Source organism: Musca vetustissima, unplaced genomic scaffold, assembly GCF_032173495.1.
Source record: "Musca vetustissima isolate MV318-11 ecotype Yass unplaced genomic scaffold, APGP_CSIRO_Mvet_v1 utg2425, whole genome shotgun sequence".
NCBI classification, from domain to species: domain Eukaryota; kingdom Metazoa; phylum Arthropoda; class Insecta; order Diptera; family Muscidae; genus Musca; species Musca vetustissima.
The window spans coordinates 17,493-40,139 of NW_026872420.1; the positions used below are offsets into that span (position 1 = coordinate 17,493).

Sequence of the window (22,647 nt, forward strand, 5' to 3'; positions counted from 1 at the left end):
TCGGTAGTCCACACAAAATCGGGTGCTTCCGTCTTTCTTCTTGACCAAGACCACTGGGGAGCACCATGGACTTGACAATGGTTCTATTACACCACTTTTTTCCATTTCACTTATCAGCTTCTGGACCTCGTCCCTTTTTGCCAGGGGAACACTTCTTGGAGGCTGTTTAATGGGTCTCGCGTCTGCTGTATTGATTTCATGCTTCACCACTGATGTTCTTCCTTGGTGCTCTTTTGTCAACGCAAAGGTAGAGGCATATTTCCATAATAGCTGCTTAGCCTTGTTCCTCTCGGAAGGTGATAATTGGTGTGTCCACTCTTTTATGTAGCCGTCGAGGTGCTTCTTCTCCATGGCTGCTGGCTTTTCGGTGCTAGTTTCCAAATTAATTACAGCTTCAGCTGGTGTGCATTGTCCAACATCGGCATTCGCTATTAGGATGTTACTGTTTGTGTTTTCTGCTGGTTCCACCACCCACAACTTCTCGGCTCCACAATCTCCATTCATTGGTACCCATATTATTGCTTCGGCGCAGGGCGGTATTATCTCTGGATGGTCCGTAGTCAGACGTCTAATGGGTGTACTTTCATCGTAGCCCACGTTTAACGGAATTTCGACGTCAGACCAGGTCATTACACGTTCTTTCATATCCAGATTGATACCAAAGGCAATCATAAAATCTGCGCCTATTATCACTTCGTCTACGATATCGGCAACTATAAACTCGTAATTCACCGATTTATTGGCAATAGTTAGTCTCAGGGTAATCTTGCCGTGTACTGCCGCGGGCTCCCCCGTTGCTGTGCGCAGTCTGACTCCATTAAGTTGCGTTATTTTTCCCTTTACCAGATCTGATCTTATGATGGACTTTGATGCGCCAGTATCTAACGTCAGAACTCGCTTGTCACCATTGATGTACCCAGTTGTTGTTAGGTTGTGACTTTTCTGTTGTACTATTGCTATGGAGATTGTGGGGCCATCGTCGATGGGAGCCAGTTCATGCCCCGCTGGACTGGCTCGATTTAGTTTAACGGTGGCTCCTTGGTGGACTGTTGATCCATTCTTCTACCATCTTTCGTTGGAGGTGGTGACAGCGACCTAGATCGTTTGCGCTTAACTCTGCATTCGCGCGCAATATGACCTGCTTTATCGCAGTTGAAGCACCTAATCCTGGGCTTAGTCATCCCTACTAACTTTGTTTCTTCGATTACCTGCCTCATGGCGTCCTTGATCGAGTTAACGAGAGATTTGGGTTCGCAACCTTCGGTCTCCAGTTGGCGAATCTTGTGGGTCTGGGGCTTAACAATTATTCTGGCCGTCTCTTGGGCTAGGGCAAACGACACAGTTTCGGCAAACGACGCTTTTGGTGACGCATATGTTGCACATTTAATCTCAGGGTCACGTATGTCATTCACAAAGGTTTCGATTTTCATACCGTCCAGCAATGGGTGATTCTCTCCTGGATACGCCATTAGCACCAAACGTTCCACCTCAGCTGCAAAGTCTTGTAACGTCTCGTTTGCCCTCTGTACTTTTCCCCTTAGTTCCATAAGGTAGATGTTTTGTTTATGTTCGCCACCGTACTTACGTTCCAGTGCAGCAATAACATCTTCATAGTTATTCCTAGAAGCGACAGGAATACTCTGTATAACATCAGCAGCACTGCCCTTCAATGCCAGAAGTAATGCAACCGCTTTGTCGCTGTCGTTCCACGAATTTCTAGAAGCCACTGTCTCGAATTGTAACTTGAAAACATTGAATGACGTAGAGCCGTCGAATACAGGAGGTTTGATTTTTAGTGTGTTATCAGGAACTCGCACCGGGCCACCTTTAATTTCCAGTTCCGTCATTTTCTTCTCCAGATTCGTAACCCTGTGGTCGTGGACCAGAAATTTCTCATCCACAGACAGAATCTTCTCGTCAACCGACTGCACTTTCTTATCCAACTCTTTAATTTGGACCTCCACGGTTTCCACTCTCCTTCCAATAACTTCTGTAATGTTCTCGAGTTTCTCGTTCATTATTCTCGAATTTTCATCTAACTTTCTGGAATTCTCTTCGAACATTCGTCTCGTGTTTTCTTCTGACTTTCTGGAATTCTCTTCGAACCTTCTGAAATTTTCCTCAAACATTTTGGCCAGCATTTCTCTGAAATCGTCACCCTTGGCAGCTACTGACGAGACTTCCCCACCGTTGGATTCGCCCATTTCCGATAAATCCACTTCATCCTTACTGTCAAACTCATATGTATCGATGTTCATATCACGGCGCTCGAACTCATCCAACAGACGTTTTTGTAGCTCAGCCTTGTTGCCAGTAGAGGACAATTCCAATTTATTGAGCTCCTTCTTTAAGTCTTCCACTCGTAGGTCCTTAAATTTCATCGTAGTATTATCGTAATCTCACTTCCGACACCAATTGTTACGTTCTTGGATTTTGCTTAATCCCGTGTAGACGTTGTTTTATTTCCCAGCACAGTTCGTACTAAATAAAACGCGGGTTCTTTCTGATTACGATTATTACAATGATTTTATTCACACAACTTTACTTTGCACGTTACTTTACAGCTTTACGTTACTTGACGGTTTCAATTCGCGATCTGATTCACAACTGACTCACTGCCTTTCCATTTCCCCTATTTATATGAGCCTCGCTTGTCGCTACAGAAGTTTCTAGACGATCTGGTAACGCCTAGATCACGAACAATCTACCAATGCAACAAACACACATACAAACTTACATTGAGTAAACAATAACAACAAAACATATACAGGCGAGGGGGTAACAAAGAAAGAGGAATTAAGCGATCATCAATGATGACGTTTAACAAGAATTGTACGACAATAACAAAATAGAAAATGAAAGAGGAAATGGAAGGATGTAGAAAAGTCTATACAGTAGTTGTTGTTGTGAAGTTATTCAAATAAACTGCGTAGTAGAAATTTACGTTACAATTCAAATTCTTAAATTAACGGAATTAATCTAAATTAACTTAAATCTAAAGTTATATTCGTAACAATACCAAATTGCGTTTTCATTTACATATTGAATCATCTGTTAATAAAGCTAAATCGTTGCTTGGTTTTATAAAACGGTGGTCTAAGGAATTTTTTGACCTATTCATTAGCCTTATTGGAATACGGCTCTGTACTTTGGAGTCCATTTTATAAAAATTATTCTAATAAAATAGAATCGGTTCCAACTCAGTTTCATTTATTTGCTCTTAGGGGTCTGCCTTGGAATCCACTTGAAGCACTTCCACCGTACTTAACCGTCTGAAACTAATTGATCTTCCAACTCTAGAAAGAAGGCGATTAATGCTTAGAGCAATATTTATAATAAAATTGTTGCGTAGACAAATTGACTCAAACTTTTTAACCGGTGAAATAAAATTTAATATTCCATCCCGTAGAACACGTAATTATTTACCTCTTCACTTATCCCTAGTTAGACATAATTATGAACTAACTAATCCACTTCGCGCTTTATGTGAAATTTATGGAAATGGAAAGTGCAAGACGAGAAAGCACTGGCAACGCTTGTTCTCAGTGTGAAGGCTTCACAGCTAAACCACATAAAATCGTGTAAGATAGCACAGGTGCTTGAAAGCGTTTGTAAGAAGTCCATCGTCCAAGTGGTCCTGTGAGAAAAGTCTCATTGTACAAAAATTTTTGAATCTGGGTATGTCTGATGGTGAAAGTGTCCAAAATTTTTTAAAAGTGTTTTCCAATTTTGTGGACAAATTATCCGAAGTCGGAATCGAAATACAGGTTGAGCTGGTAGTCATAATATTGTTGTCGAGTTTGCCTAAATCGTAAGCGAAATTTGTAGTAGCCATGGAGACCAGAGATTCCCTGCCGTCGTTCGATGTTTTGAAAGTAAAGCTGTTGGAGGAAGGAGAAAGAAAATTCCAGAATAGTGCAACAGAAAACAGCAGTGAGGTACAAGCATACATGGCGAAATCTAGAAAGTTCAATTCCACGAATACTTGTGCAAGATTCAGCAAAACATCAAAAGCAAAAAACTTCAAATGCTTCAGCTGTGGACGTCGCGGTCACTATGCAGCAAAAAGCAATAGCAAGAAAGAGAACAGTGAAAAAGCAGAGGCTAAAGAAAGCGTTATTGTTGATATGAAAGAACATAGAGAGAATTTGTACTTGGCGGGAGAGCAGTTTTTAACGGCCGAAGGCAAAGGCAGAGTAAAGATGAGCGTTGGCAAATGTACGTTCATTTTAGACAAAATGTTGTATGCGCCTGCGATGAATGCGAATTTTGTGTCGGTAAACAAATTATGCGAACATAATTATGACGTAGTATTTGATAATTCGGGAGCGAAAATAAAGAACAGAAACGGTACTGTAATGTTTCAAGCAAAGAAAGAGCAGAGTTTCTACAAAATTAACAGTGAAAAAGAAATGTGTTTTATTCGGGTTATTAATGAAAAAGCGGTAATGTGGCATGAGAGATTCTGTCATTTAAACTTTCAGAACTTGCAACAATTAGTAACAAATAAAATGGTAATCGGTATGAATGACTTGAAAGAGGTGCATGACATTCCGTTTGAAGTATGTATGAAAGCCAAAATATGTGTAAAGCCATTTGAGAGCAGTGAAACGCGTGCGAAAATATACTTGAAAGAGTGCATACAGACTTATGCGGCCCATTTGATACGGAATCGTTGGGTGGTTCAAGATATTTTATAACATTTATTGACGATAAATCGAGACGCATATTTGTGTATTTCTTAAAGAGTAAGGACAAAGCTCTCACTAAATTTTAAATATTTAAAGAAATGGCTGAGTGCCAATCTGGCAAAAGAATAAAGATTTTAAGAAGCGACAACGGACGCGAATTTGTGAACAAGGACTTTAATGCGTTTTTAGAGAAACTGGAATCGTGCGTGAGTTGACGGTCCCATACACACCGCAGCAAAACGGCGTGGCCGAGCGTGCCAATAGGACAATCATGGAGATGACAAGAGCAATGTTGTTGCAGTCCGGGTTAGAAAATGCATTGTGGGCGGTAGCAGTAGCTACGGCGGTATATATAAGGAACATATGTCCAACCAAGATCCTAGAGAAGGTGACACCATATGAATCATTTACTGGTAAGAAACCAAACCTCAAACATCTTAGAGTATTTGGTGAAGCAGTTGTGGGTTTGGACAAGACAAGTCATAAGAAGTTTGCCGCTAAAGGAAAAATGCATACAATGGTCCGTTACTCGCTTACTGCAAAATCATATAGAATTTATGATGCCGAAAAACGTGCTGTAGCATAAAAACGTGATGTGATGTTCGTTGACAAAACAATGGCAAAGTTGAGTTCCCAGAGTGAGGAGCAGAATGTGTTATATGATGTGTCAGACTTGTTGCTGTGTCCACAAGTACAAAATCAAGAAATGAATGAGAGCGTCTCTAGCGAGGAAGAGTTCATAGGTTTCAATGAGGACGAGGCCGAAGATAGAGAAGAACTGCTTCAAGCTATGGTAAAGGAGAGACAAAGCATTTTAGAGGAAAATATGTTAAAGAATGGTGTCAGCATTCCACAAACAGTGGAGGAGGCTTTAACTGGTGAGCACTCCAAGTAATGGAAAAAGTCGATGAAGAGAGAGTATGATGCACTTTTGAACAATAAAACGTGGTCCTTAGTGGAAAAACCAGTTGGTAAGAAACCCATAGCGTGCATATCGGTGTTCAGCGTGAAAAAGAATAAAAGAGGAGGAGTTGAAAAGTTCAAGTCTCGACTAGTGGCCAAAGGGTGTAGCCAGAAGTATACACCGAAAGTTTTTCTCCGGTAGTAAGGTACGAGACAATAAGAATGGTGCTGGCGTTGGCGGTAGAGAAGAAAATGTATTTACATCAGATGGATGTGTGTACCGCATACTTAAATAGCGACCTGACCGAGGAGGTGTATATGAAGCAGCCTGAAATGTTTACTAGTAAACAGTATCCAGATCGTGTGTTGAAGTTGTATAAGGCAATTTATGGTCTAAAGCAGTCAGGACGTGCTTGGAATTCTACGCTGGATGAGGTGTTAAGAAAGGCCGGGTTTAGTCCATGCGTTAATGATCCATGTCTATACAGTATGAATATTAGAGGTAAATTGTGTGTAAAAGCAGTTTATGTAGGCGACCTTATCATTGGCAGTCATGATATGGAAAGCATGAACGCAATAAAGAAATATATATGCGAAAATTTGGAATGCGTAGATAAGGGTCCTCTAAATCATTTTCTGGGCATCCATATAGGGCGTGAAGGTTATCGTGGTCGTATAGCCATTGACCAGTCTCAGTTAATTAAGGAGCTAAATCCACAACATGGAAGAATGTAAACCTGCTTCAACTCCGTTAGATGAGAGTTTCAATACGACGTGTAACAACAGTAACTGTGAGAGTGCAGTAATGCATATTGCTATTTGTACCAGGTCAGACATCATGCATTCGGTGATAAAGCTTGCGCCAAGAACACGAATCAGCGATCAAGCATATTCTACGCTATCTAAAGAAGACAGTTGATTTTAAGTTAGTCTATCAACAAACAAGAAAGAATGTTGAGGGGTATGCTGATGCTGACTGGGGTAGTGACCCAACGAATCGTAAGTCGTATTCGGGATATGCGTTCGTTCTTGGTGGAGGAATTTTTTCATGGTGTTCACAGAAGCAAAAGTGTGTAGCTCTCTGTAGTACAGTATTTTTCGGTTAATTGACCCTACGGTTAATTGGTTTCCACGCTTAATTGAACCACATGATGGGGCAAAAAATATTTCATGGGAAAATACATGTAAATTTTCTCGGATAATTAATTAATTGATTTTCCCGCTTAATTGGTTCAAAATTCATGTCATCAAAAATAAATTTCCTTTTATTTTTCACCGGTTAATTACATAATAATAATTGAAAAATAATCTGCCATTTTTTACATACATATTTGACATAATTTGTGAAAAAGACTAGGTGTTTATTGCTAAGGAAAAACTGTAATTGAACAAACTATTCAATTAACCGGGTTCGGATAATTGATTCCTCGGTTAATTGAACAAACATTTGTGCAAGTTTTGATGTGCAATTAACCGAAAAATACTGTACCGAAGATGCACTGACAGAGTTGGGTGTACATGAAACAAAAGATCCAGTAACCATATTTGGAGATAATATGAGTGCGCAGCATTTAGTAAAAAATCCTGTATATAAAGTTCGAAGCAAGCATATCGACATTATAAGAGAGAAGTTAGATAGTAAAGAAATTGAATTAAAATATGAACCTACTAACACTATGATAGCTGATATACTTACTAAGAATTTGCCTAGAGTTAAACATACGAATCTTGTCGATGTGCTAGGATTAAAAGTTTAACCTAATGTATTTGTTTTCTGTTATAAATAATTTCATTGAGGAAGAGTGTTGAAATAATATGGCATTGTAATTATTTATACGTTAAAACACAACACTGTATTGTATTAGCGCACTAACACACGCATAATGAATTTCTGCAATTCCTTTTTACATTTTGTCTGTCTTTAATAAACCGTTGAACTGAAAACATCGTGTGTCGTGTTTTACTTGCGAAAGGGTTAGAGAAGCAGTTAAAGAGAATTCCACAGGCGCCAACCCAAAGGTTATAAAGACCACCAAATTCTAACAGAAAACCTTACCCAAGTTTCAGGGTTGCCCCCATATAGCTCCATTCGGTATTTTGGGGGTTTTGGACGTATTGGCTCTAATTTGATTTTTCAGCTATAATTTATTGCTGCGTTATTTCTGAAATCATTCGAAAATTAGATGTAAAAACTACTGAAAACTGAATAACAAACATTTATATAGCAAAATAATTTATTTGTGTATTTTTGTCACAACTACATTTAATAAATGTACAAAATAATACAAAATTTTTTACAATTCTGATAATTAAATTAATATAGAAGTACAATTTCAATTTTAATTATAATCATTTTATGACTAGCACTATTGTTTTACAAACTTTTGCACCTCCTTACAATGTGCATTTCCTGTATGAAATACCCTGTATATTTAAATCTGCAAAATATAGGTAGCACCGAATGTCATTCATTTCATCTATGATAACCTCATGGGACATATTTAGAACTGTTGAAAGACTGATTTAGTTCTAGAATTAAGTATCTTGCATCCCCTAACAAAAAGCTAAAATGCTAAGGTGTATTACATAAGAGGCATTTTTAAATAATAACATATTTATATTAGACAGCGGAATTTTATGCAGACGGATTTTCTTATTCTATTAAGGCTTTATTTCATCTCGAGGCATACATTTGCTACTAATTAAAATGCAATACGAATTCTTACAAACAAAATATGTAAAATTATAACAAGTCAATGTAAATGCTTATCAAAGATATCCGTTGACATTTGGAAAGTTCTAACTGTTGATAAATTATATTTCTGGTGAACCTTAATACAATTGGTCTAATTAATTTTGTTTAGTTATATGAAATAATTAATTCTACTGAAGATTTCTTCCGGGCAAATAATATAATCATTAAAATTTCGCTTTATCTAATTCGTAGAAAAAATTTAGAAATTGTGAGGTCTAATTTATTCATATTTGTTTAAATTTTATTTAGGACAACACACTGATTGAATTATAATCTAAAGTAAAAAAAATACATATTCTTTTTTATAGTATCCCGCTGTCTAGCAAAAAATCGGTAACAAAACTTATTTAAAAGGTTATAGAAAATAATTTTACAAATAAAAAGCCGACATCACAAGGTAAAGGCAAACCGATCAATCCCATAGTTTTTAATGCAAATTATTTGAAGCAAAGCTTGTATTCAGAAAGGGCGATTTTAACATTTTGAACAAATATACCAGTCGTGGTGAATTTTCTGTATTCATAAGTCAATATTTCACAATTAATGTAATCGTTGCTTTTACTATGGTATATATATATATATATATATATACACCATATATAAATGTGCTGTCAGTATAGTTATACCATTGTTAACCCAGCTTAACCCGGATTTTTATTCTATATTATCATCAGTTGAATCATCTTTCGATTTACGTTTGTTTATTAGGGGCATGAAGCTCCATAGACTTGCGCCAGCAAGTAGAATAATTCCAAGGGTGTGAAAGAGAGAATTATACTTTCCCACAGACTCGAACCAAAGACCACATATTGGAGGGCCAACTAGCTGTAGAATACCATTGACAAATAAACTTATGCCGTATGATGAAGTCAAGCGTTCCGTACCCAGCATATCTGCCATTATAACAGCCGTAATACCCACATAGACACCAGATGCTAATCCAAACACCGCACACCAAAAGCCAACCATGCTGTAGCTTGTTGAAAATGGTAGAATTGCTAAACTTATTCCCGAAATAGCCAAACCCCCGATAAAATACCACGTTTTGGGTATAAAGCCCATATCTGAAAGAGCAGATCCACCAATTCGTCCAATAAGATCAGTGGTAGAAACTATAGATATAAGGTAGGCTGCTAACGATTTATCAAATCCTAAGGCCACACCGTACGCCGGCAAAAGAATTATAAAATTTGTATAACCTATTGCATTGGTAGAATTTGATATTAAAATAACTAAGTACGTTGGATCCCTTAAAAGGCTTAAATCAAAGAATTTTGTGCGTTTTTCCTCCTCCGGATGAGGTTGTTTGTTGGAGTCTAACATTGGATCGGAACCAGCGATAGCACTTACAGCCGTTCCGCTCCCAACTGATCTCAATGATAAATGTGACGAAAATTCCTTCGGTTGAAAGGAAAGGGTACTTCCATGGTATGGTGTGCTTATATACTGAAAACTACTTGTAGATGGAGAAGGACGTGACAACCTATTCTTAGAATTACAACGTAAGGCGTTCATACGTTCCAATTTATTACTGGATCGTCCAGTTTCATGAACAGCATAAAGGGAATATTGCGAATTCATTTGTCCCGGCGTAGCGAATGTTTGATTACGTTGCGGTAGGTGTACAGGAGTACTAACTTTGCGTATGCGAGAGGAGGAACATGATTGAAAATCGTCAGGATTTTTTCCCAAGTGCTGAACAACCGCAGCTGACGCACTTCTGACAAACTGAGGGTCATTTTCAACTGAATTGTAATTTGGCAAATCATGTGCTGGTGGAGAATTGTAAGGCAATCCTGGCGAATTTACACAATTTTCATCTTCAACAGTTTCGTGCACCGGCTCAAATTTCAGCACGATGCCAATATCTTCTTCTTCAATATCCTCCAACATCTTTTTCATTCTAGGAATTCGCACCATATGCTGTTCCACTGGTTCATAAAATATAGCCGCCACAAATACGTTCAAGGTAATTCCTCCCATAATGAGAACTGCGCCCCTGCAAAAAAAAAGAAGAAAAAACATATATATGGGAGAACTCTATAAAGTTTTATATCTCTCCTTAAAATATTTCATATAACATAAATATATCTGTATAAAATGAAGTGTATTAGAGCCAATCTTTATAGCAATCCTAGCCATGAAAACCTAAGTTCTTAGCGCTCTTCAAAAATTTATTAAATGTTAAGAATATGTTGTAGTTTACAATAATTAATTAAACAAATATTTAAAAAAATACATCGTGCTTTTGATTTCTATAAAAAATTATGAGAATATTTATGCCGCTATTGCGATATTCTACTTTTTGTTTCAGATATACATATATTTCACATATTCGTCTACGTCCGTTCATAAACATATCTCAAACTTTTTTATTATGTTTACATTTATTTGAAAAAAGTGTTAATTTTCTGGCAGTTATTTGAGTTTATCCCACCCGTTTTGTAACAATTGTAGTTCATTTTGTAGTTTTATTCTTTTTTAATAGCCACGATGACATGCTAGAATAACTATATTAATATATATATATATTAGTGTGAAGTAGACATCTGCATGAATGCACAAAAACACCACCCATGCGTCACTTATACAAACTAATGGCTTCTATTCTATAAATTTGTTTGAAATGAAGTGCAATGAGTGAGTGTACAACAAACACGAATTGTCTCAAGAATGAGAGTTTTGAATTTATTGTACCCGTTTGATTCATACAACCCACGATTCAGACTCGACGAACACGGTATTCATTGTGTATGTTGCCTTCGGTATGAATGTAACACACAAAGTTTGAACAACTGCGACGAGTTTGTCTACGAACATGTTTTATACAATGAAGTGTGTAAAGCGCATTCGAGTTCTACAATAGTATTCGAATTATCCGAATATATAATATGGATTTTCTACACTCCACAATAGTATGAAAGGCATATTATAAAGTTTGTAACTCGTCAAAATCGGGTAATTTATTCAATTAAAACTATCTTTAAAATTAAATTCAAAATTTGTTATGAATAAGTAATAATTTATGGATAAGATAATTGTCTCATTGTGAAATTTAAGTTATTTTTACCGTTATAATTTCTATGTTTTGGTTTCTGCACCTGTTTCGATTTTTATACCCTCCACCATAGTATGGAGGGTATATTAATTTTGTCATTCCGTTTGTAACTCATCGAAATATTCATTTCCGACCCTATAAAGTATATATATTCTTCATCAGGGTAAAATTCTAAGACGATATAGCCATGTCCGTTCGTCTGTTGTAATCACGCTATCTTCTGAAGGAATTGAGATAGGGTGCTGAAATTTTGCATAGGTTTGTCTTTTGTCTGCAGGCAGGTCAAGTTCGAAGATGGGATATATCGGTCCACGTTTAGGCTTAGCTCCCATATAACAGTACCCCCAATTTTCGGTATTTTGGGGTTCTTAAGCGCGTTTTTCGACCGAATACGCTGAAATTTGGTACAATGAGTTCTTATTGAGTACTAAATGTCTCCACAATTATAAATATAGGTCCACTTTTTCTGGTAACCCCCACATAACGGTACCTACTAATTTTCAGTATTTTTGGGGTTTTGATCGTATTTTTGCACCAAATTGGCTGTAATTTAGTATATTATGTTCGTAATAGGTTTCAAATCGCTCCATAAAAAATTATAAGTATAGGTCCATTTTTTCGGATAGCTCCCATATAAGGGTACCCCCAAATTTCGGTAGTTTGTGGTTCTTGAGCGCGTTTTTCAACCGAATCCGCTGCACTTATTTCGGAAGAAAATATAAGATGGGCAAAGTGTGGATGAAATCAAAAATTTTTGAAACAAATTTGGTCCAAAGAAACATGGTGTCTAGGACCAATATTTAGGACCATAATCGGTTTGTAGAAATGTCGGTATGGGTACACTTTTTGATATGTTCCCTATATTTTTATTTCAAGTACCTGTCAGTATATTTTTGGTGGAGGGTATCCAAAGTTCGGCCCGGCCGAACTTAACGCTTTTTCACTTGTTATAGATCATTTTAAATGGATTTTATTACAATAACATGTGCCTGGCTTTCAATTTTGACTCACTGCCAGAAAAAATTAAAAATGGCTAGGAACAAATACAGTACTCCGATAAAACATCTAATTACCAGTGATTTCTCGAATTATAACTTTATTTTATGCAACTATATCCGTGGTGACACTTCAGCGCGGAGGGAGGCTGCAAAAGAACATCAGTTCGTAGAGTAACTGCTTAAAATATGTCAATGCCACCTTGATAAATTTTTTCCTAATTAGTGAAAACAAACATCAAACTTGGTTTTAAACAAATAATTGCAATGTTGAAAATTTAGTTTAAACCTGATTGTAATAGTGTGACTCGAACACTTTGTTTTTCTCGAATATAAATAAGTTTTGTTGTTTTCTTGTTTACTTTAACAAAAATATACGTTTATCTGTAATTACAATCGGAGATTTTTAATTTCTACTTAAATAAAAACGTCGGGACGAGTTCGAAACGAGGGCGCATTTAATCTGCGAGAAGGTATTCTATCCTCTGAAAACTCGATATGCGAAATTACAGCTGCTTTGGTTGGATAATGAAGCAAGGATGATGGATGGACATTTTTATAGACAAATCTATATAATGTTTATGTTTGATCTGGAATAAATTTAGTCAACAAATCTACTATGTTGTGAAAACAATTTGTTTTTATTTTTACCATCATTACCCCCACAATATCAAAAAAAGAAGATGGTGGTCGACATTACCCCAAGTTACTCTATTGATCAACAAATTGTCATAGCAGAAAAAAATACATACAGTATTTTCGGTTAATTGCACATAAAAATTTGCACAAATTTTTGTTCAATTAACTCGATATGCGAAATTACAGCTGCTTTGGTGGATGATGGATGGACATTTTTATAGACAAATCTATATAATGTTTGATCTGGAATATATTTAGTCAACAAATCTACTATGTTGTGAAAACAATTTGTTTTAATTTTTATCATTATTACCCCCACAATATCAAAAAAAAAAGAAGATGGTGGTCCACATTACCCGAAGTTACTCTATTGATCAACAAATTGTCATAGCAGTAAAAAATACATACAGTATTTTTCGGTTAATTGCACATCAAAATTTGCAAAAATTTTTGTTCAATTAACCGGGGAATCAATTATCCGATGCACGCTTAGTTGACCTGTTTGTTCAATTAAATAATTCACGCATAATAGGGCGAAATTAATTTCTAATGTTATTGTCAAATACATCTTAAACACATGCGCTTTCTCGCGGTTTTTCCTTAGCAATAAACATATGTTTTCAATTAGTGAAGATGTACTCTAGTGTTTTTCGTAAATGATGTCCAATATGTATGTAAAACCATTAAGAAAAGTAATAAAGTCGGACTGGGCCGACTATTTTATACCCTTCACCACTTTGGCGTAGTCTACATATGTATCCTTACAGACGTCGCTCTTCGAAGGAACATTGACATGAAATTTAACGGACTTAAATATGTGATCTTTATCTATCTATATTTATGTGAACCGACTAACATCAATCTATACATATGCCATTCTACAATGTATGCTAAATTTCAAATTGGAAGTTTGGTGCACAATTTACATAAAATCGGACGTAATGGGAATTTGATATATTTACTAGATTTATTTATGAAGTAATGGATCGGATTGTTTATACAAATGTGTTGGAAAACGCTGTAGTTCCCTTCGGTGTTTCAGCTTGACAATAACCTCCGAACATACACTAAAACGTGTCAAACATTGGTTGCGGGAGTAAAAAATCAGAGTTCTATAAAGGCCAACACAATCATCAGATCTTCAACCTATAGAAACATCTTTGGAGCATATTGGTATAAAAATCAAAAGGGAATCACTAACAAACATAAAGTTCAATTTGATACCCAAAGATCCAATTGAACTTTTATTGATTCAATGTCTCGTCTTTTATTGATTCAATGTCTCTCTCGTGACTCTGCTTTACTCGCAAAATTTACTTATTTATAAGAAAATATCAAGGACTTGTTTTAGTTTTTTATTTTTAAGTGAATAAATTACCATTTTATTTCTGAAAGACTTTCACTATAACTTTATTTTTAAAAAAGTTTCAGGTTATTTATTCTGTTTGCAATTTCAGTTGCTTTAGTTTTGGCAACCAGTGTATCAATTAAATATCAGTACCTCACAAATTTCAATATTTTTGAACACAATGTTCAACAGAATTCATTTTAATTTGGGTCCCTATTGGGTACCCCTTAGCGTGGGGGATGTTCAGTACTCGAAATTGCCAGTTTATATTCTACAATATGTTACATTTTTAGGCGATTTAGTCATTATTACTTAGTCCTTCTGTTCTTTTGTTATAATATTACTACCTCCAGAGGGTTTGGAGATACCAAACTAAACCGCCACGTTCGAAAATGACCCTTTTCAGTCAACATTTAAATATATTTCCCCGAGAAGTAATCAATATTGGTAACCTTTAGGTATAGCCTCATATAACTTTTGGTCTGTTCCAGTACTTTTTTAATAGTAAATCTAGTAAAAGGGAAACATTTCAAAATTGCTCTCAAGTACAAAATAATTTGAAAACTTCGGAAACGGAAATCTAGTAAATATGCCAAAATTAGGTGACAATACTTCAAAATCAACATAACAGCCAATCTCGAGTAAAAAGTTTACAAAGAGAACGCCATTTTGTTTTGTGTTCTCTTAAATTTGAGTCAATGTTTTACCAGTTTTGTGGGTTGAGGAACGGTTTTCGAGTAAAAAGTAAAATGAGTAGATTCCTTTAGGTTCTGGAACGGAACTTTTGTATTCTCATTTGCAATATTTAGGGAAAAAACCCTGCATAGGCCTATTTTTTTATATACCCTAAGGAAGATTCCGCAGTTTTTTTTCTTGCGTCATTTCATGCAACTTTTACTTATTTTTCCACAGTTTTTAATCATTTTTATTTAATAGAAAAAATAAGACATTATTTCTCACAATTACTCACTGATAAAGTTTCAAAGATCGTTTGATCGGACAAAGCACAACGAAGAACAACACAACTTCGGTGGTTGAATTCATTTGCACTCATTTAATGTTATTGTGTGCTCTGAATACAACTTAACATCCATGAATGTGGATGGGCATTCATTGTACGAGTACATTCTTGCAGATGTCTACAGTGTGAAGATAGATGATTATTGCATGCATTTTCTTACATAATTACCGTATTTAAAACATCGTGTAATGTCTGAAGTGTCCCTTTGTTGGAGTAGTTAAATCAATTTGTCAAGCATAATGTGGAAAGTAACTTGGGCATTTATATATAACAACAGAATCCCGTGGTAAGTGCAGTTAAATAGTGTAAGAAAATACGTAACGCGTGCGTGAAAAAATTAACATATGTTTCTATACAGACTCTAATATGAGATTTTTTTGATAATGCTGTTATGTTTGGATCTTGTGATGGCAATCTCAAATAAAGCAATGTTTGTCTTCTATCTCCATCGAAAAATTTTGTATCCGTCACGCACATGTTACATTCATTCTCAATAAGTTGATTTAGAACCGGAATTACAGGCAAACATTTCGTGATGATTGGTCCATAAGAATTAGATATTTAAAACATTCTGTTTTGAATTTAAATTGTTTAGTAAATGTGTGTAACGGTGCGTTACGAATGTAATATGTACGCGACGGTGTTCTTAGTTAAAAAAGTATATGTTAGAATTTTTTTCTCAAAAAATAAACCCCTTATAGCTGTAAAAAAAATCTGCAAAATCCACCCAATTCTCAGAAATTTCATATCGAAAATAATATCCAATTTTTAAAGGAAAAAATTTGTAGCGCGTGCGTACGCTAAGTTTTTCTGAATATCTCGGAAATTTACAAACATAATCATAAAAAATTAGCAGGTATTGTAGAAGGCGTAAAACTATTTAATAAAAATTGCAAAAGAAATTTCGGAAACAAATTTTTCTTAACTAAACAAACGATTATATTTCGCACGCTGTAACAGTGCGTGACATGGAACACGTGAAATATAAAAATTACGTGTATGTTCGTGATCGCTAAAGCCAAGAACTACTGCACCGATTTGGACCAAATTGTGTGTACAAGCTCTATGAAGCGTAAGGAGTGTTTCTGTGTAGTTAGAAGTAAATCCGACAGATGGCGCAATATTTAGTTTTTTTTTTTGTTTTTGCTTCTTTGTGTTTTGCCCGATTAGAGATTGCTAATCGACGTATTTGGTTAAAAGCGCGGGAGTCAAACGAAATAAATAATAACTAACCAACTTGAAGTAAAATTAATTTAAATCTATTTATAAATATGATGTATGTATGATGATGATAAGATACTATACATTATCTTATCATTTTAGAACGGCGGGCCGATTTAAAATTTCGTTCAGTTATCTGTAATTGAAGTGGGAAGATTTTTATGAAAAAAAATTGAGAAAAATTCGCGAAAATCTTGAAAAACATATTTTGAAGGACGGCTGGACCGATTTGCCTAACATTATGTGGGGCATATACCATAAAGTGATACTATATACACACAATTTACAGAGACATGGCAACCCTTTTTATTGTGAAATTCACAACGTTACCTAAAATCCGACGGGGCGTACACAAATATTCAACTTCCCCACTATGGCCAAATGTTGTGTACGACAGTATTACCCAAATACGTCGAATCCATATCTTCCAGCAAATAATACAAACCGCAAAACAAAATTGAAAATTCACTCGAAATTTCAAATTTCCAGAATGTTTCGTTTTTGTTTTCAACAAAAGAAAAAAATTAAAAATACGGTCTGTCAAAGTTGAAATTGTTCAACTTAAAATTTTGTACGTTCGACGTATTTCGGTAACATTCATTAAATACATGTGTTTCACTTCTGTGGTGAAAAACGTCGAACGAGCTAGTAGAATTTTAGGTAAGGCTGTCATATATCAATTTTAAATAAAATGAAAAATAAGTTCCATGAAATGTTACGCATGTTAAGGCTCCACATTGTTCTCAAGATTTAACTAAGAATGTTGCAATTTACATTTATAGGTTTTATAGGCAGGCAACTTAAAAATATTAATAAATATAAATGATTCAAAAATATTTGCCACTGAACACAAGATTTGCGTACATTTCGAAGAAAGATATTTTCGTTTAAATTGTGAAAGCTGAATGTTGTCAAAATCAAATTTATAAAAAAAAATTGGAAACATACGACAGCATGAGACTACCTTGCAGAGTCAAAGTACCTATAATCGGACTATGCCAAAATGTGGACCAAAGGTAAGGAGGCTTAAAAACGCACAATAAAGGCGAACCAATTTGTCTATGTTATAAAACCAACACATGGCATATACCCCACACGATATCTGAATCATTGGCAGAAACTGGCACGTATTCTAAATAGGAAACAAAACCAGCTAATACGTACGTTGTTATGTTTAGAATATACGAAATTGTCCATGATAAATATTAAATATTCGCTCCATAAGATTACAAATACTTCAACAATTTAGCTAGCCATGGAATGTATTTTTGAATATTTTCTCATATTCGGGAAGAATATACCATGTCGTCAAATGAGTAGCTAACTACAAAAAAAAAAAAAAAAAAAAAACAATTTAAAGTTAGCTGGTATAGACTGGCTACAAACCACCACTACGCAATGCAAAAAAATGTAAATGAATAATATATGAAAATATCGGCGAACGGCCACCAACGCCGTCCAATTTAAACGGCGTCAATTTTAATTTACGTCTTGGAAGTGTAATTTTGTAAACAACAAATTCCGCGTTAATTTGTTGATTGAAAGTCGTTTGTTAATAAAGTGTTGTGATATTATCTAAAGTTTTAAAGCGAGTTTATAATTAAATGTAATAAATAATGTGGTTAAATGTAATGTGGTTGTTTGAACACACAATTTTTTTTTAATACAGAAGAAAGAAAAGAAACATGAGAAGTGCGAGTAAACGACATTTGAGGCGGCGAATAATCGTAACGACTACGTAAGTTTCCTAAAACCATTTCTGATTTTGTTTATGTATATATTAAATGATTTATTTTTACTCCACAGATAAATACAATGAAAATAATATTGAGGGCACGTGTGCCAAAACCCCTCACAGGGATAATAGCAAATAATTTGTGCATGGACATAAATTTAGAGGGGATTCATGGAAAAGCGTTTGAATGACTTTCCTTTGAAAAAAATATATATGAATTAAATCTAAAATCATGTACACATTTTCATACATATTTATCATTTAAACAGATGCCTGCCGATCCCTTGGCTCTGAGGATGTAGATGCTAATCTACGCAACGCCTTAAAAATAATCAAAAAACAAATGTTCTAAATATTTATAAAATCTTTGTGATAAATGATGTGATCCTTGTTATGTTTTTTTATATTAATAATTTTTTGTTTTATAATAATGTAAATTTTTTAAACCTCGTTTTATTTCAGCAAGATACAAATAGTGGCTTTTAACCTAACGTGCAAAACACTAACTTTTCCCTGACTACAATTTGACTTAATAATAGTTAGTTTAAAAAAATTAACTGAAAGCGTATTTAAACAAGTAAATATATAGCTAACTGCAAAAAGTTAACTATAAGTTAACTGCTGGATAACTGACTATAAAGTTAACTGAAAGTAGTGCGAATTCGGACAATTGACTACTTCGTAGAACATCACAATGTTAAAATAGTCAGTTGATTCCATGTAAAAAAGTCGATTTATCAACCACTACTAATTGAAAAAAGTTAGCTTACATTTAGTTTAAAGTTAGTTGAATGTACGACAGGGTATATATAAAAAAAGTCGGACATTGGAGTAATCGAATGTTGAGTTACTTACACCTTTTATAACTCAAAAACGTCTGCAACAATTTTGATGATTCAAAGGACTTATGAATCGTATGTGATTAAAATAAAAATAGTAATTACGCCATCAATACTAAATTATCTTTTGAGGTAAGAGTAGTTGGATCAAAACTTGGCCTTCTCCTGAAAAATGTTTGGTGGAATAAGTTCGACCAATTGATAAACTGAAATGCCACACATGCTGACATGATTTAATATGTACAAATAACAATAACTTAGTATATTTGCGTTTCAGTAAATTAAGGTTTACCGCAATGAGAAAAATATTATGCATATTTTTTTATTGCGGAAATTTGACATACATTTATTGGAAATAGTTTCTGAAATAATTTTCCATGAATTCGTTAGTTTTTACCAACCCCATTTTGATGCAATTCTCATAAGGCAAAACAACGTTTGCCGGGTCTGCTAGTTCATTATAAAAATCTTGTTTTTATTATTTTTGCAGGTACTGTGTACATATATACATATATGTATTTTAATTTTTTCTTGCCAAATATATATATATATATATATATATATATAAAGGATTTAGAGCATAAAATAATATTATAAAAATATTACCTGTAACCATAAGTTTCCAAAAGCCATCTTAAAACAGGTGGCAAAATTATAGATCCCAAAGCACTTCCAGCATAAAATAATATTATAAAAATATTACCTGTAACCATAAGTTTCCAAAAGCCATCTTAAAACAGGTGGCAAAATTATAGATCCCAAAGCACTTCCAGATATACATAATCCATTTGCAAGACCGCGGTACTTTACGAAATAAGATGTGACTATATATACTGTGGGTGGAAAAGATAGCCCAGCACCAATTCCTACCAGAACTCCATAACTAAAAAGTTTAATTTGATGAGAAATAGACATATATATATATATATTACAAACCTTAAATATAAATAAGCCACAGATGATGCCCAATAAGATAGTATCATTCCAAGAGCAGCAGATGCACCACCAAGTAATGTCACAGTCCTGTATGAATATTTTACAGAAAGAATACTAGAAACAGGACCTGTGTAACAAATATTCAGTATATATAATTGATTTAAATATACATACTGTACTTACCCAATGAACTGTACAAAAAATAACATAAAGCGGGAATCCATGCGGCTGTGGCGGGCGATGCTTCAAAAGCTTCTAGAAATTCAACAAAGAGCACACCAAAACTTTTAATTGTTCCCGGTATTAAAATGTTAACCATCATTGAACCAGCCAATACTAGCCAACCCCAGCCACCATCTGGCGGGATAAGATCGTACTCGACAAATTCATCTTTTGTTTTTGAATTTAAGAGAGCAACTAAAAATAAAAATTATAACTAATATTAAAATTATATTGTAAATCTATAATGAAAGATAATCAAAATCCTGATCCTCCTAAGAATAATTTACGAATCTTTCAACATGTTTATACACATATGACTTTGTATCACTTTCCTTCTAATATGGAATGTGATGATTATTTATTGTGTGTGTTTTGAATAGATTTTAAACTTGTCTAATATATAGCATTTCCACATTAAATGAAACCTTTTACAAATTAAATGAACCTTTTTCCAAATTAAATGAAACCTTTTCCAAATTAAATGAAACCTTTTCCAAATTAAATGAACCCTTTTCCAAATTAAATGAAACCTTTTCCAATTGAAATGAACCCTTTTACAAATAGAATGAAACCTTTTCCAATTGAAATGAAACCTTTTACAAATAGAATGAAACTTTTTCCAAATTAAATGAAACCTTTATTCTTATCTAAGGAAATATAATATTTGCAGTAATTTTAAACCAATATTTGAAAATTAAATCAAAGAATATTAACAACTATAGTTGTATGGCTATGTAATTAACATAAATATTCTTTAATTCGGTGTGATTTCATTTAATATCTTTACTACATAAAACTAAATAAATAGTAATACAAACTGGGGTATTTCTTAAAATTTTAATAAATAAATATTTAAGAACAAGAATTAAATACCCGGTCCTAAATGCGAAATACATATTTGACTTAATAAATTGTTGATGATAAGGTAACTGCTTATCTTAATGAAGGGGTTCCCGACTTGCAGCTTGTGGGATTTTCAAAACCATGTCCATAACGTAGTTAGAACAATCTTGCCGAGTAAGCTTTTGAATACTTCGCTCGATTACATCAACAATGTTATGTTCCATTGAAACGTCACACAGCTCAGCTTAATTTTATTTTTGAAAATGCATTTTCGATTGGATTTAGCATTGGAGAATAAGGCGGTAAGAATTTAAGGTTGCATCTTTTGGATTCGATCAAATTTTTTATGTCATGTCGCTTGTGTATTTGAGCGTTATTTTCCAACTCTGGATTGATTTTCTAAAAAAAAAAAAAAAAAAAAAATTCTATAAATAATTTAAATCTGTCTGCATTGACACTGGAATTAGAAACGATTGTGTGATGTACAACTCCCGCGTTGTTTATTGCTGCAATTATAGTGACATTACGACCTCTGACCGTAGGCAACATAATGTGTGCTCTTGTTCCTTGTTTTGAACAGGCTTGGGTTCTTCGTATGTGAAGATTAAATCCACACTCATCAATGAATATTAATTTTTCTCCTCGTTGGGGTATCCATTTTGTAAAGTCTTGAGCATATTTTTGTCTCAAGCCTAATGTTCTGGAGTCATTCTTTCGTTCTATTTCAATAGAGGCCATCTTCAACGTAATTTTTAATTTCCGTAATCCATATTCTATGCAGCATGTGGAAATATTTATATCATTTTCTCTCAACAGTTTAGTTTTTATGGCTTTGAGGGTAATTCCAGGTTGACTTTCTATATAGAACTCGATCAGACTTAAAAGTTGTGGAGTCAACAACTTAGTTCTATTTCCTCCACGCGTATTTTCCTTCAATGTTCCAAAATTTTGTTTGTATCTTCTTATAAATGTTTTTTTGGAACCCCTTCATTAAGATAAGCAGTTACCTTATCATCAACAATTTATTAAGTCGCATTTAGGACCGGGTATTCAATTCTTGTTCTTAAATATTTATTAACATGTCAAGAAATACCCCAGTTTGTATTACTATTTATTTAGTTTTATGTAGTAAAGATATTAAATGAAATCACACCGAATTAAAGAATATTTATGTTAATTACATAGCCATAGTTGTTAATATTCTTTGATATAATTTTCAAATATTGGTTTAAAATTACTGCAAATATTATATTTCCTTATATAAGAATAAAGGTTTCATTTAATTTGGAAAAAGTTTCATTCTATTTGTAAAAGGTTTCATTTCAATTGGAAAAGGTTTCATTCTATTTGTAAAAGGTTTCATTTCAATTGGAAAAGGGTTCATTTAATTTGGAAAAGGTTTCATTTAATGTGGAAATGCTATATATGGCACCTTCCAACA

At 34.3% G+C, this 22,647-nt stretch overlaps 1 protein-coding gene across 1 annotated transcript; it reads right to left on the reverse strand.

Annotated features, from left to right (window-relative positions):
• Nucleotides 1-1,819: 1,819 nt before the first annotated feature.
• Nucleotides 1,820-20,664, reverse strand: LOC133328102 (monocarboxylate transporter 13; the record flags this gene model as incomplete). Its single annotated transcript, XM_061537008.1, has 6 exons — nucleotides 20,651-20,664; nucleotides 20,325-20,554; nucleotides 20,142-20,268; nucleotides 19,909-20,088; nucleotides 9,029-10,348; nucleotides 1,820-1,835 (listed from the first exon to the last, which is right to left on the reverse strand). Coding segments are annotated over exons 1-6 (1,887 nt in total), but the record flags the coding sequence as incomplete, so codon positions are not given.
• Nucleotides 20,665-22,647: the final 1,983 nt, after the last annotated feature.